This window comes from Drosophila obscura, unplaced genomic scaffold (assembly GCF_018151105.1).
Source record: "Drosophila obscura isolate BZ-5 IFL unplaced genomic scaffold, ASM1815110v1 contig_200, whole genome shotgun sequence".
NCBI lineage: Eukaryota > Metazoa > Arthropoda > Insecta > Diptera > Drosophilidae > Drosophila > Drosophila obscura.
The window spans coordinates 6,424,028-6,436,907 of record NW_024542791.1 but is presented as its reverse complement, the minus strand read 5'-3'; the positions used below and the strand labels follow the sequence as shown (position 1 = coordinate 6,436,907).

General features: G+C 40.3%; 3 protein-coding genes and 1 long non-coding RNA gene across 4 annotated transcripts; 2 read left to right on the top strand and 2 right to left on the bottom strand.

Annotated features, from left to right (window-relative positions):
- The first annotated feature begins 340 nt into the window (after nucleotides 1–340).
- On the top strand, nucleotides 341–1,438 carry LOC111077943 (BTB/POZ domain-containing protein 9-like). The gene has a single exon (XM_022372447.2). The coding sequence runs from the start codon at nucleotides 341–343 to the stop codon at nucleotides 1,436–1,438; it is 1,098 nt and encodes a 365-aa protein (XP_022228139.2).
- A 632-nt stretch (nucleotides 1,439–2,070) lies between these two features.
- On the bottom strand, nucleotides 2,071–10,125 carry LOC111077939. Its single transcript, XM_022372444.2, has 4 exons — nucleotides 9,243–10,125; nucleotides 3,582–5,280; nucleotides 2,367–3,504; nucleotides 2,071–2,288 (listed from the first exon to the last, which is right to left on the bottom strand). Exons 1-4 carry the CDS (start codon nucleotides 9,700–9,702, stop codon nucleotides 2,199–2,201), a joined length of 3,387 nt encoding a protein of 1,128 aa, XP_022228136.2. The 5' UTR covers nucleotides 9,703–10,125; the 3' UTR covers nucleotides 2,071–2,198.
- Nucleotides 10,126–10,551: 426 nt separating this feature from the next.
- On the bottom strand, nucleotides 10,552–10,805 carry LOC111077933. Its single transcript, XR_005968008.1, has 2 exons — nucleotides 10,691–10,805; nucleotides 10,552–10,627 (listed from the first exon to the last, which is right to left on the bottom strand). It is a non-coding gene; the product is annotated as an uncharacterized LOC111077933 (long non-coding RNA).
- A 356-nt stretch (nucleotides 10,806–11,161) lies between these two features.
- Nucleotides 11,162–12,216, top strand: LOC111077932 (ficolin-1-like). Its single transcript, XM_022372437.2, has 2 exons — nucleotides 11,162–11,816; nucleotides 11,877–12,216. Exons 1-2 carry the CDS (start codon nucleotides 11,188–11,190, stop codon nucleotides 11,998–12,000), a joined length of 753 nt encoding a protein of 250 aa, XP_022228129.2. The 5' UTR covers nucleotides 11,162–11,187; the 3' UTR covers nucleotides 12,001–12,216.
- The last annotated feature ends 664 nt before the right edge of the window (nucleotides 12,217–12,880 follow it).

The window sequence follows — 12,880 nt, the reverse complement described above, 5'->3', positions numbered from 1 at the left end:
ATTAATTTGGCGTCGTTTAAGGTATTGCTCATTAAAATCTATGGAGAGACTTTGGAGCTAAAATTCGTTAACCAAACCTAAAAAATGAAAAAATTTAACGAAAAGGTTGCGGGCCCAACTGCCAATTGGGAACATGGTGCATGCTGCATTACAATGTTGCATCAGCATCAGCAACATCTTACATTTTTTTGGTGCGTTTGTGTGCGAAACCTACCCAAAGTGAAATACGTCAGTCCTCCCGGCAGCGATCTGGTAAGAAGAAACCAAAATAAAGTAAGTTTAAATAACGTAAATAATACAAATGTAGACATTCGCCATTCGACACACAGAAATCCAGAAAATGAGTGATCGGGAAGATAATACCGACGACATTCGCGGCTTAGCATCTGACATGGGCCATCTCTGCATGAACGAGCTCTACTCGGACGTGGTGTTCTTGGTGGAGGATCAGCGGCTTTCGGCCCACCGTCTTGTTCTGGCGACGCGCAGTGAGTATTTCCACGCAATGCTCCACGGGGACATGGCTGAGTCCAAGCAACGGGAAATTCGACTGGAGGTGCCACTGGAGGCTTTCAAGATAATCCTCGAGTACCTTGACTCGGGCAAGTTACCCCTTTCCATACTGGATGTGGATAAGATAATCGATGTGCTCAATCTGGCGCATTTTTACGGCTTGGAGTACGTTGAAACGGCTATAACCAATCATCTCCAGAAGAGTATTGCCGTCAGCAACGTGTGCGTGATCCTGAATGCAGCGCGCCGATACGATCCGGACCAGCTGACCAAAGAATGCCTCAAGTTTATGGACAACAATGTGGTCGATCTACTTAAGCAAGACTCCATTAAAATGCTGTCCAAGGAGTCATTTGAGGAATTCTTGCGACGAGACAATTTCTGGGTTCCTGAAGTGGAAATCTTTCGGTCTGTATGCAAATGGAGGGACAACAATCCGAGCGAGGACATCCAGACGCTGTTATCCCTCGTACGTCTCCCGCTGATGAGTATCCATGAACTGCTGCATGTGGTGCGTCCCTCTGGCATATTCACACCGGATCAATTACTGGACGCCATTGATCAAATCAATACCGGAATCAATATGCCCCACCGAGTCGCCATGTTAACGGGGGAAGATGTGGCATCCGAAAAGTTTCATGCGCGCCGTAATACAGACAACAAATGTGAGCTAGTCGTCCAGCTGAGACAAGTTTACGCAATCAACTATATTGATGTAGAAAATGGTTCAAACGGCTATTATTATACCGTGGAGGTGTCATGTGACCACATCCACTGGGATTCAGTAGGAAGGGTCGCATTTGACCGCTACCGCTGCTCTATAAAACCAATCGAATTTACGGCGCGTACCGTTCGCTACATTCGGATCAAATTAAATTTGGATTGCATTTCAAATTTAAATTTGAAGGCCATGTACGTTGCATAGCACTGTGACTGTGTAACAGGGCTGAGACCCGTGATATATTATAGAGAGAGATATTATATTATATTATATTATATTATATTATATTATATTATATTATATTATATTATATTATATTATATTATATTATATTATATTATATTATATTATATTATATTATATTATATTATATTATATTATATTATATTATATTATATTATATTATATTATATTATATTATATTATATTATTATTATTATTTGAAACCGAATAAATAGTTATTGGCTAGTACTCAACTGAACCCCCTCGACTTTCGGATTATTCTTGGATTACAGCAACTTTCTTCGCATCGAGTATAATTAGCTCACTGGAGATTGACACACCCCCATCCTTGAACAACTACATATTTTGGAAAAAAACGCTCCTCGATCAAACAATTATATTTCTTTAGTTCCGTTTGAAATATGAAAATATAATTGGAAGACCCATATCTAGTGCAGCTAGAAAAGTGATACTACACATATAAAAGCTGAAGATCTCATATCGTGAAATCAATGGAAAAATCCCCTGGGGTATCATAAACTTAAGAAAACTATAACACTCCTATTTGACGTATTTGCACATCAGATCTTCAAGTGGCATTATAAAATATACATTGTATGCAACATTCTTGGAAAATTTATTTTATTCTTTGAAATTAGACATAGGGTAATGGGACGAATAATTTTGGTCAATTGTAGAGCCAGCGAATGATAGCTTCTTAAAAAAACTAAGATAACTATTTCTAATTGTCGCTCACGTCCTCGCTCGCGTCCTCGAAATGGTCAACGAAATTTTCGGTGACAATCAAATACGTTTTATCGATGGCAGTTATCTGAAATATAGTACGAATGCACAATTTTAGACTTTGTGGATGCCTTGCAGAATACGGGTATACGTTTAGCACACTCACCTTGTTTTTTAATGCAAGAGATGATAGGGTAATCCGTATCTCCAATGGACCTTGTGTTGAAAGATTTCTCGCTGATTTCAGTATGTCCACTGCATTTTCCAGGAACTCAAAGCATAGGTTGCAGTCTGTATATCCCAAATCAATAGTCTTAAGTTTTCGACATTCTCGGAAGATGTCAAGGAGATGCTCCGAAATATTTGTAAATTCATGTCGCGAAGTGATTTCCAAACTCTCAAGATTAGACAAGGTAGCCAAAAGGGAGAAGCTTTCTTCGTCTTTGAAGGCACACTTTAGGCTTGTGATTGAATTAACCTGCACGAGCTGGCGAGCCTCTGTAAGGTCGATGGAAGTGTGCTCTAAAACCAAATTCTTTAATTTAGGTGTAGCCTTCAGTGAAAGTGCCCGGAAGAGACCTTCTAGAGATCCCCTTTCGGGGCCAGAGGAGATGGCCAACTCTTCGAGGTGCAAAGATTCGGCCAATCCCTCAATGCTCAACGTATCTTTGACTGGGATCTCCTGATCTAGCTGAGACATCTCACCTTTCCTAGTTGTTATGCCCAGATCCTCGATGTGATTTCGCTGGGACAAGTAATTGAGACCCTTTGTGATGAAGAACGCGCACTCGAGTCGCTTTAAGGAACTTATAGCGGATACGTTGGCCACCTCTTGGGGGGTGAGACTTACGCCCCTTACAGCCAGATGTTCTAGTGTGGGGCACTCGCTGGAGGCAAGAATCCCAAGAAAGTTCTTTAGGGAGCCCGTTTGATGGGATTCAACAATCAGCACTGTCAGCTGGAAAAGATGTGCTAGCTGTTCTATTTCTATGTCCTTAACATGGGATAAGCCGCAGGCCAGGGTTCGGAGAGACGTCATTCTACTGACTTCCGTCAGATCAGCATTGCTCATTTCGTAAGGTTTGCCCACTGTCAGTTCCTGCAGAGTCTCGCCTTGCCACGCAGCCAACTGTCCGAAGAAATTATGCATGGAGCCACCTTCGAAGCGCCCAAAAATGTTTACGTGCAGCAAATTCTGCAGGCTAGCAAAGGGGCTTAGATCCGTGGCGTTAGGTAAGTCAGCCATACAAGGCCAGTTGTTTGCCACGGTCAATTTCCCAGTGCACTTATCGAATACGATGTGTCTAGGGAATGGGAATAGCAAAACAAACAGTTTACACCTATGCGATCGAATTTGCAAAGTTAGAAGTTATTTACAAACCTGCCAGCCATTTTATTTTCAAAGACATTGAAATTGCTCAAATGGAGTAAATGCTGAAAGCTTCGTGCATCGGAGAGGTCGCTTTTGAAGCTCGTCAACGAAGTAATTTTGGCCAATTCCGTAGTCTCACTGAAATCGAGCAAGCTGTCGGTTATGGACAGACTCTCTAGCTCGTGATTTGTTCTCATTGCTAGGGCAGCGAAGAACTCTCTCAATGAGCCAGCTTCATGGTTTTCTTTTATTTTTATATGACTTACAGACTCAAGGCGGGCGAAAGTTTCTATCGCAAGGTTATTTTGTTGAAAAAAATCAAACTCTACGTGCAATTCCTTTTTTCTCCGATTGAACGATATGCTCCTGTCGTTGATCTGTATGTAAATTTCACCCTGACAGGCCCCCAAAATTTCAAACATCTCAGACGATGCCGTGTCGACAGGACAGGAACACGTCTGCTTATGATGAGCTACTATCTTAGTTCTAGCTAACTTTTTGCAGGACTTTATAGCTCTAAGGACTCCAGGCGATATCTTGCCAAACATTTCGTTCGCATTCAGAGACAGCTTTTTGAGTTCGGTTAGTTGAGACAGGAGCTGAATGTCCAGAGGATCAGCAAACTGACACTCCAAAGTTCGCAAAGATCTCAGGCGGGCCAGTTCCTTTGCCTCCACGGGATCGATCTTTCCTTTTAATAAACGAAACTTTTGTAGTGTATGCGACTTCCTCGAAGCCAGAGCAGCCAGGAGGCCACTGAGGGACCCTGGGGATGATGGCACAGTTGTAATAATCAATTCAGCGAGCACGGGTAGCTGCGCTAGGAGCTCAGCGTTTTGTGTTTCAGCAAATCCACACTGCAATCTTTTCAGGGATGCGATTTCAGACACTGCTGCGATTTCCTCTGCTGTTATATTTTCTAAAGACAAGTCTGTCAAAGTTAGTGCCTTTCTGAATCCATTGAGAATCGGCTTAAGTGAACCAGTATGGGGCCATCCGTGAATTTGATAAGAAGACAAACCAGGCAGAGTCGAAAGTGGACTGTAGTCGGAGGCATTCGCATTCTCCTCTCTCATGTAAAGCAAAAGTTCACCTTTTGGTCTGTATAATATTGACAAATTGACTAGCTCAATAATCGTTTCCACCTTAGACTCAATTAGAATGCTCAGAACTTGCTTGGATATTTCCAAAATCTCGTGTTTGGACAGTATTTCCAAGTAGTCGAGTTTGGTCAGTTGGGACAAGAGCCCAATGCTCTGGGGATCGTCAAATCCACACTTCACTTGCGTTAAGGTTTCAATCTGGGCCATTGCCTGCGTTTCGTTTTGGTCCAATGGTGCATCATCTATGGACAAACTGTTGAGCACTTTGCTCTGATTGCTGGCAAATCCATTCAGCAGAGGCTGAAGAGTACCCTTCTCGTGCACGCCTGCGATTTTTAAGTTTTGCAGTCTGGGAATCGTAGCCAAAGGGGTGTATTCGCTTGCATCGCTGTTGGGTCTCATTTTGATGGCGAGTTCTTCCAGCTTTTCGCAATGCGGGGCTATCGCGGCCAGCCTCTTTCCACCCGTTTCGTTATTCTTGTATTCCAGCACTCGCAAGTTTTTATTCAGGCGGCAGATTTCGACCAAATCATCAATATCCATCCGTACATTTAAACGGAGTGTCTCGAGGCCTTGAAGTCTTCCCAGACCCTCTAGGGTGTAGCCTGAAAATAATCAAATGTTTCTAGTTAAAGTAGTGGCTTTTGATATAACGACACGACGAATTATGCCATAGTAGAAGAGAATTAATGAGCAGCGACCTTTTCAGTACTCGAGGTAGTTAAGACTCGATGCACAGGCTAAGGCCAAATTGCTTATGCGACCTGAGGATCCATGGAGTTCCGTACGTCGAAGGTGAAAAGCTGAAGCATATCTTCAACAACTTGTGCCTCAGCCTAAGTCACACGCCTGCGCCTGCTATTAGGGATATTTATCGTATGAGGCCGAACAAAAATCTTCCCCACTCCATCGTTGACCCCATTATCATTGTCAAGCTGGAACGGGTGCGCGACAAAGCGGCATTACCAAGCAGCCCCTAGCTCTGCAGTTACTCGGCCTAAACTCACCAGCCCCAGTATATGTCAACGAGCAGCTTACCAGGGAAAACTGTCAGATTTTTAGAGAAGCGCTGAAAATGATGAAGCACCTGAAGCTGCAGTCCGTGTTTACGCGCAGGGGTACGGTTCACGTCAAAGTGACCCAAGAAAGTGAGATCTGGGAAGTTCTCAAAACTGAGGACCTGAGAGAGATGCAAGCTGCTACTGAGAGTCATGCAGCTGGAGCCGAGAATAGCTCGTTTCGTCAATAATAGAACTAAAGGCAAATTTTTCATATTAGCTATAAGTACCAAGTACCAATCTAACCACCTTCCTGTATTTTATTTTTAAGTGGGCCCTTAACTGTACTTACTGTAATGAAATTCTTCGTTGTGTTAAAACACACTTGATATGGACGGTTCATTAGAAATAACCAATGTGAATACATCTCAGGTCCTCAGAATTCTGGTGAAGCAAAAATCGGGTCTGCAAATCTGCCATATCAATGCACAGAGCTTGACAACAAAAATTGACGAATTCAGACATATGTTTATCGACTCTGGTGTGGATGTTATATGTGTGTCCCCGACTTAAGTGACTCGTTAATTGAATGTAGAGGATACAATGTATTTCGTTCTGATCGTGTAGGGCATGCCGAGGGCGTTGCAATATACATAAATAACAAGATATCCGCAAAACTCCTCTGTAAGCAAAGACCAGATAGTGCCACAGAATACATATTTCTAACGATCACCATCAATAGAAGAAAGATGCTTCTTGGTTGCATATATCGACCAAATCGAAACATTGACTACTCAGACCTGACATCACTTATTACTGACATTTCCTTGACTTATACAAACGTAATCCTAGCAGGTGACTTTAATTGTGATATTCTTAGAGAATCCTCATTAACAAAAAGCATGTTGAGCCTTGACTTAAATATAGTGAACCACCAGCTCCCCACACACTTTACAAAAACCAGAAACACACTAATAGACATATTCTTTGTCGACAGTACTGACAAAATTCTACTATATGACCAACTCACAGCACCAGGATATTCAAAACATGACCTTATTTTCTTGACCTATGATTTTAATCCTGACTACCATAACTATGACACCTTTTACAGAGACTTTAAGAACCTTGACCTTGAAAAACTACACACTGACATTAGCATTCTTGACTGGACATCAATACATTATACATATGTTGTCTGTAAATTCTCAGCTTGCCCAACTTCAATCAAACATTGACTATCTTTACAGTGAACATGTACCTATTAAGAGAAAGACAGTCAAACGAACAGATAACTCATGGTTCAACACGGAGATAAAGCTGGGTATCATCAAACGGAATGAGGCTTTTAAAAAATTTAAAAGATACAAGACTGAAAGCCACTTTAGCATGTACAAATCATTAAGATCAGACGTAACTAAACTAATGTACTCTGCCAAGACCGCCTTCTACTCGTCAAAGTTTAACAGCGCTCTGCGTTGCATGCAGAAATGGCACATGATTAAAAGTATAGGAATTGGCAAAAAAACAAGAAATTCGCTAGTTGACATGGACGTAAATGAAGTTAGCAAACAATTTTTGCAATTAGTTGTACCGGACCCACCACCAACCCTGAATTTGACATCAGCGCCCTATAATTATACTGTTCCTCGCTTTAGTTTCTGTTGTGTTAGTCCTTGTGATGTTCTAGAATCCATTCTTAAGATTAAATCAAATGCTATTGGCCTAGACGATATGAACCCGAAATTTGTGAGAATAATACTCCCTAGAATCATCATGCAAGTAACTAACATTTTCAACACAGCCATTACCACATCAACGTTCCCGGAAAAGTGGAAGGAGGCTAAAAAAATCCCTATCCCAAAAGCAAACTCTGCAGACTATAGGCCAATATCAATACTCCCGACCCTGTCAAAAGCGTTCAAGACCTTGGTAGCTGAACAAATAAATTCATTTCTTACAGAGCACACATTACTAAACAACAATCAATCTGTATTCGGAATAAATAGTAGTTGTACAACTGAAATGATACAAATTGTGTAGGATATCCGTGAAAGAATGGACGACGGAAATGTAACGTTCCTAACTCTTCTGGACTACACTAAAGCTTTTGACTCAGTTGACCATAGCATCCTCATCGCAAAGCTTCGAGAATCCTACAACTTCTCTGACTCAGCAGTACGGTTGCTATCGTCCTATCTGCTAAATAGGAGCCAGGCTGTTGTTGCTGAAGGGAAAATGTCGTCCTTTGCCTATGTTAAGTGTGGTGTCCCACAGGGATCAGTACTTGGCCCGTTATTGTTCTCGATTTATGTAAACGATTTGCCAATAGTGTTGTCCGACTGTAAAGTGCACATGTACGCCGATGACGTCCAATTATATCTTAGTCGACCGTTAAATAGAATATATGAGTGTGAGCCACGTTACATTTTTTTTCTACATCTGTTATCTACATCTACCATGTATATTTTACATCTAACATGTAGATTGTACATGTACCATTTATATTCTACATCTCCTTCGCTAGGGGTTGCTCGCTCGCTGAACGTGGCAGAGTGTGCGAGCGAGAAAGAGAATGAGTAGCTTGCTCGTCGGCCGGAGGGGGCGAGGGAACCAACTGAAAATTAATTTCTTCATTCTGGCTATAATTATGATCCGATCTAATTCAGATTCGGCAATCTGGTAGATATGGGCATTCTCTACGATACTGCGTTTTTAGTTTTATCGCATCTTTAAAATTGTGCCTGCCAGAGATTTTCGTCCTTTGTTGTGGCGGAAGGGGGCGGGGCGAAATTTTGAAATACACTTGTAGCAGTGGGATATTACATGAGTCTGTAAACCAAATTTAGTTACCCTAGCTCTTATAGTCTTTGAGATCTAGGCGCTCATCGAGACAGACAGACAGACGGACAGACAGACGGACAGACAGACATGGCTATATCGACTCGGCTATTGGTGCTGATCAAGAATATATATACTTTATGGGGTCGGAAATGTTTCATTCTCTGCGTTACACACATCCACTTTTACCACAAATCTAATATGCCCCTTAACTCTTTTTTGAGTACGGGTATAAGAAATCAACATATGTAACCAATAATTAGTATGTCATATTAAAATATTCATTTAGCTCTAAGTTTAATACCAAACTAATGTGACACCTAGTGACTAGTGCTCTAATTATAAGCCCCTTGCTTGTAGCACTAGGATACACAATAAACAAACAATACAATACAATGCAGGATCGCATTTATGTTGCTGTTGGCCGATCAGCTCAACATTAAGATAAGACAATTACTTACAGCTTTGGCCGAAGCTTAGTGCTTGATTTAATACTGTTTCTATTAATGATGATGAGTTAAGACTACAACAACTAATATCAAAAATTATTAAGCTACGCCCTTAACCTCCCAATTCAGCGTAAAAAGTGGAAACTTTTAGCATAAATGTAATTTTTTGTGTTAAGTCCCCAATAACGAGATATAATAAAATTTATTTTAGAAAAGGCAAGAACCCAGTGCCCAAAATGCATATCTCCGCTACCGAGTGTTAACTTGTAGAATGCTCACCCGGAATAGAAATGTCCAACTCTTTAAGATTTGGCTTGTTTTGGAGTTGATCTATCACGGTGTGAATTGCTTCCATGTGATCACTACGGAGTGATTCAGGTGCGTAGCGTAGTACGACTTCGGTCTGACCTGCGTCCCTGATGGCAAGACTAAGGGAGCTCCAATAGGCATCCTTGTGCTTTGCTGAGGTATTCTTTAACCGGATATGCAGCTCTTCAAAGTCAATGTGAATGCTGCTGCTCTTCAGGTCTACATACTTCACAAGCCTGAAGTATATATCCGTATCCCATTCACAGAGCAAACTGCCAAACGTCTTGCAGCTAGCGAAGAAACTAATGAGATCGGCATACTTTATTTTGTCGGTTGCCAGTGGTCTCTCCCTCTCGCAGTTCTTTTTTATGTACTTAATTATTGTAAAGAAGCACTCGTTTGGCAAATTAAAGATGCTCACTTGGCTCATTTTTATTTTATCACAGTATTTGAGTTAGCACAATTGCGGATTTTTTATTTTTTATTCAATCAGTTATTGATAGTTTTATTTAATTCGCTGGAAAAGCTTTTGCTTCGATCCCGTACACAATGCCAAGAGAGTGATTCATACATTTACATGTACGATTAGATATCTTTTGATATAATTTTATGCTTATCTGCTGAAAGATAGTCACTATCTGTATCGTTACATTCGTCACTTTCTTCACTTTATTAAAAAGATACAGCTATTTAAATGCGATTCTCGATCAATTTTGTATGCTATTGCATTGAAATTTTCTAAACATGATTGAGACGGAACTTAGTTTGAAATTAATTGTAGATATACTTTCGTTTTTATGCGATTGAATTGCACTAAAATTGACTTCTTTAGTTTTATTTATTATTATTTCTAGTCAGTGCTGTTGAACGGGCAATTCATCTTAACCCACACAGCCCCCTTTATTTAAACAGGTGAACAAAAAGAACCACCAAACATGTAAATATTTTTTTTACATGGTAACTACATATAACTACTAATTTGCTAATAATATATTACATATTGAGAGAGCGATAATTAAAAAACCTGGTTTGTATTCGATTGAATTCGTCGGTAAGAAACCCAAACTTTAAAAGAAGAATTATTTCAGGAGATTGCCGTTTTTTTTTAATTCAATTATTTCGCTAGTTCTGTTTCCGTTTGGTTTTATTCTGTCTTTACATGAATGAGAACTGAATCGAATAATACGTTTAATATAAATCTATTTTTGAAATAATTGGAGGGTATGAAAAACCCAATCTTCCGTTCCCGTTTCCGTCATCTTCAGTTGACTGTTTTTCCCATTCCGTCTCACGCTATGCATGACACTCTTATTATTTTTCTCTGTTCCTTCTCATCTTCTTCTTGTATATTCAGACTAAGGATTGCGATTGATTAAAACTTTCACATTCGGTCCAGCCGTTCTAGAGTTATAACTTACGTATGTATGTATGGAAGTGTTGGAACAGAAACCGACGTCCTGTTTTATAGATAAGTAAAGATATAAAAGCTAGAGGTCCCGTGTCATAAAATCAGGGAAAAAAACCCTTGGAGTATCGTAAACATAAGAAATCTATAGAATTTAGGGAAACTATATAAAAAAAGCTTTCCAAACGGAGCTTATTTATACCCGTACTCGATGAGTTAAAGGGTATATTGTATTTGTGGTAAAAGTGGATGTGTGCAACGCAGAGAAGGCCCTGTCTATGGGGAGAATGTCGAAAGCTTTAATCTTTATTTCACTTGAACATTTGGCATTATTTGAAGAATCAATATTTGTTGTGTATTGTATTTTATTTACGTAACATTCCTGGAAAATTTATATCAGACTTTGAAATCAGACAAAAACTAATAGACGATAAGAAAAATCAAGATTAGAAAGTTGTTTAAAAAGCCACTCGGCACTTTCCCTCGGCAGTTAGTTGTCAGCCGGTTATAATGCAGTCAATGTGGATCTACTGGTTGCTGGTGCTTTTCCTGGGCAAAAGCAAAGGATTGGCAGATGTCAAAGAACAAACTTACTTGCAGAGTTTCGCACAAGAATTGGATTTTCAGAATCCGTATACCCAATGTCCCATTGATCCTGGTGCCCATGGTATATATACCATACAGGTAGGGAACCAAGAACCCTTCGAAGTTTTCTGCGATGCCAAGATCGCGGGTCCTGGCTGGACTGTGATCGCCCGTCGAACAAACGAAGAGCTCCTCTTCTTCCGTAACTGGAATGCGTACAAGAGGGGATTCGGAAACGTCAGAGGCGACTTTTTCATAGGATTGGATAAGCTGCATGCCATAACGAAGTCACAGACCCAAGAGCTATACATATACCTGGAAGATTTTGAGGGAAACACGCGGTTTGCCCAGTACGATGAGTTCTACATCGAGAGTGAAAATGATTTGTATCGGATGTCAAAGTTGGGACACTTTATAGGAGATGCGGGTGATTCTCTGAGTTATCACAAGAACCAAAAATTTAGCACATATGATAGGGACAACGATGCGAGCGCGAAAAGAAACTGTGCAGCGGTATTCATGGGGGCCTGGTGGCACAATGATTGTCACCACAGGTATGTACCATGTGACTAAATTTTTTATTGTAATGATAATTTATAATCTCATGATTTCAGTAACCTTTTCGGCATGTACGTGAATGGCAGCGTGGACATGTTCGCGGTTGGAATGTGCTGGAATCATTGGCGCGGGTATTACTATTCATATAAAGTAATGCAAATGATGATTCGCCCAAAGTGATATTGCTTAATGAATAAATATTGATCTTACTCTCCATAAATAAAAAAATAAATATTTGACTGCAAGGAATTTCTAAAATTCCGGATGAAGTATCTGAGTATAAGCCAAGTTTGTCCTGCCGTTGTGTGTGTCTTCATTGACACTTAGATATCAGAAAGAAATTATGCCAGTTTTTTCCATACAACCTTTTCTTCTAATAAAATCGGATAAAACGGTCACTAAGGTGTAATAAATTTAAGATATATAGCACTGCCACTAGACTTCTAAATAGTTATATTGAATGATAATGACATCTATATTATCCGTTCTTTTGTTTTAATCCTGATTGATGCTCTCAACTTTATTTATTTTTGTTTATTTACCTCAGGAGTCTGTTGAATTCACCAGGAAACTGGAACCGGGCCATGGCCTCAGATCGTGCTACCACATCCTCGGGGCGGCCAGATTAGAAAGTGGTATAAAAAGCCAAAATCGAATGGCACTCTGTAGTCAGTTGTCAGTCATCAGCGAGTAATAATACAGTCAATGTTGACCTACAGGATCCTAGTGTTTTTCCTTTGCAAAAGCCAGAATTGGCAGCAAAAGTGGTAAAGTTTCGAATTTATTCATTGGTTTTTTATTCGTAACTAGCTAAAAACATAGATTCAGAGTGTCGTAAAAGGAGCGAACAGTTGTGATGTTTAAGGTTTGGCGATTTAGAATCCATATAGCCAAAGTTCTATTGAGCCCAAGAGCTATACCTACACCAGCAGGACTACGATGGAAAAACGAATGAAAAACGTGAAGTGGAGTGACATCGGCCACTTTTCGAGATGTAAATCCTTGTCCATTTTGTCATAAATGAAGACCATTCGTCCAAATTCAGCTGTAACAAACTGGA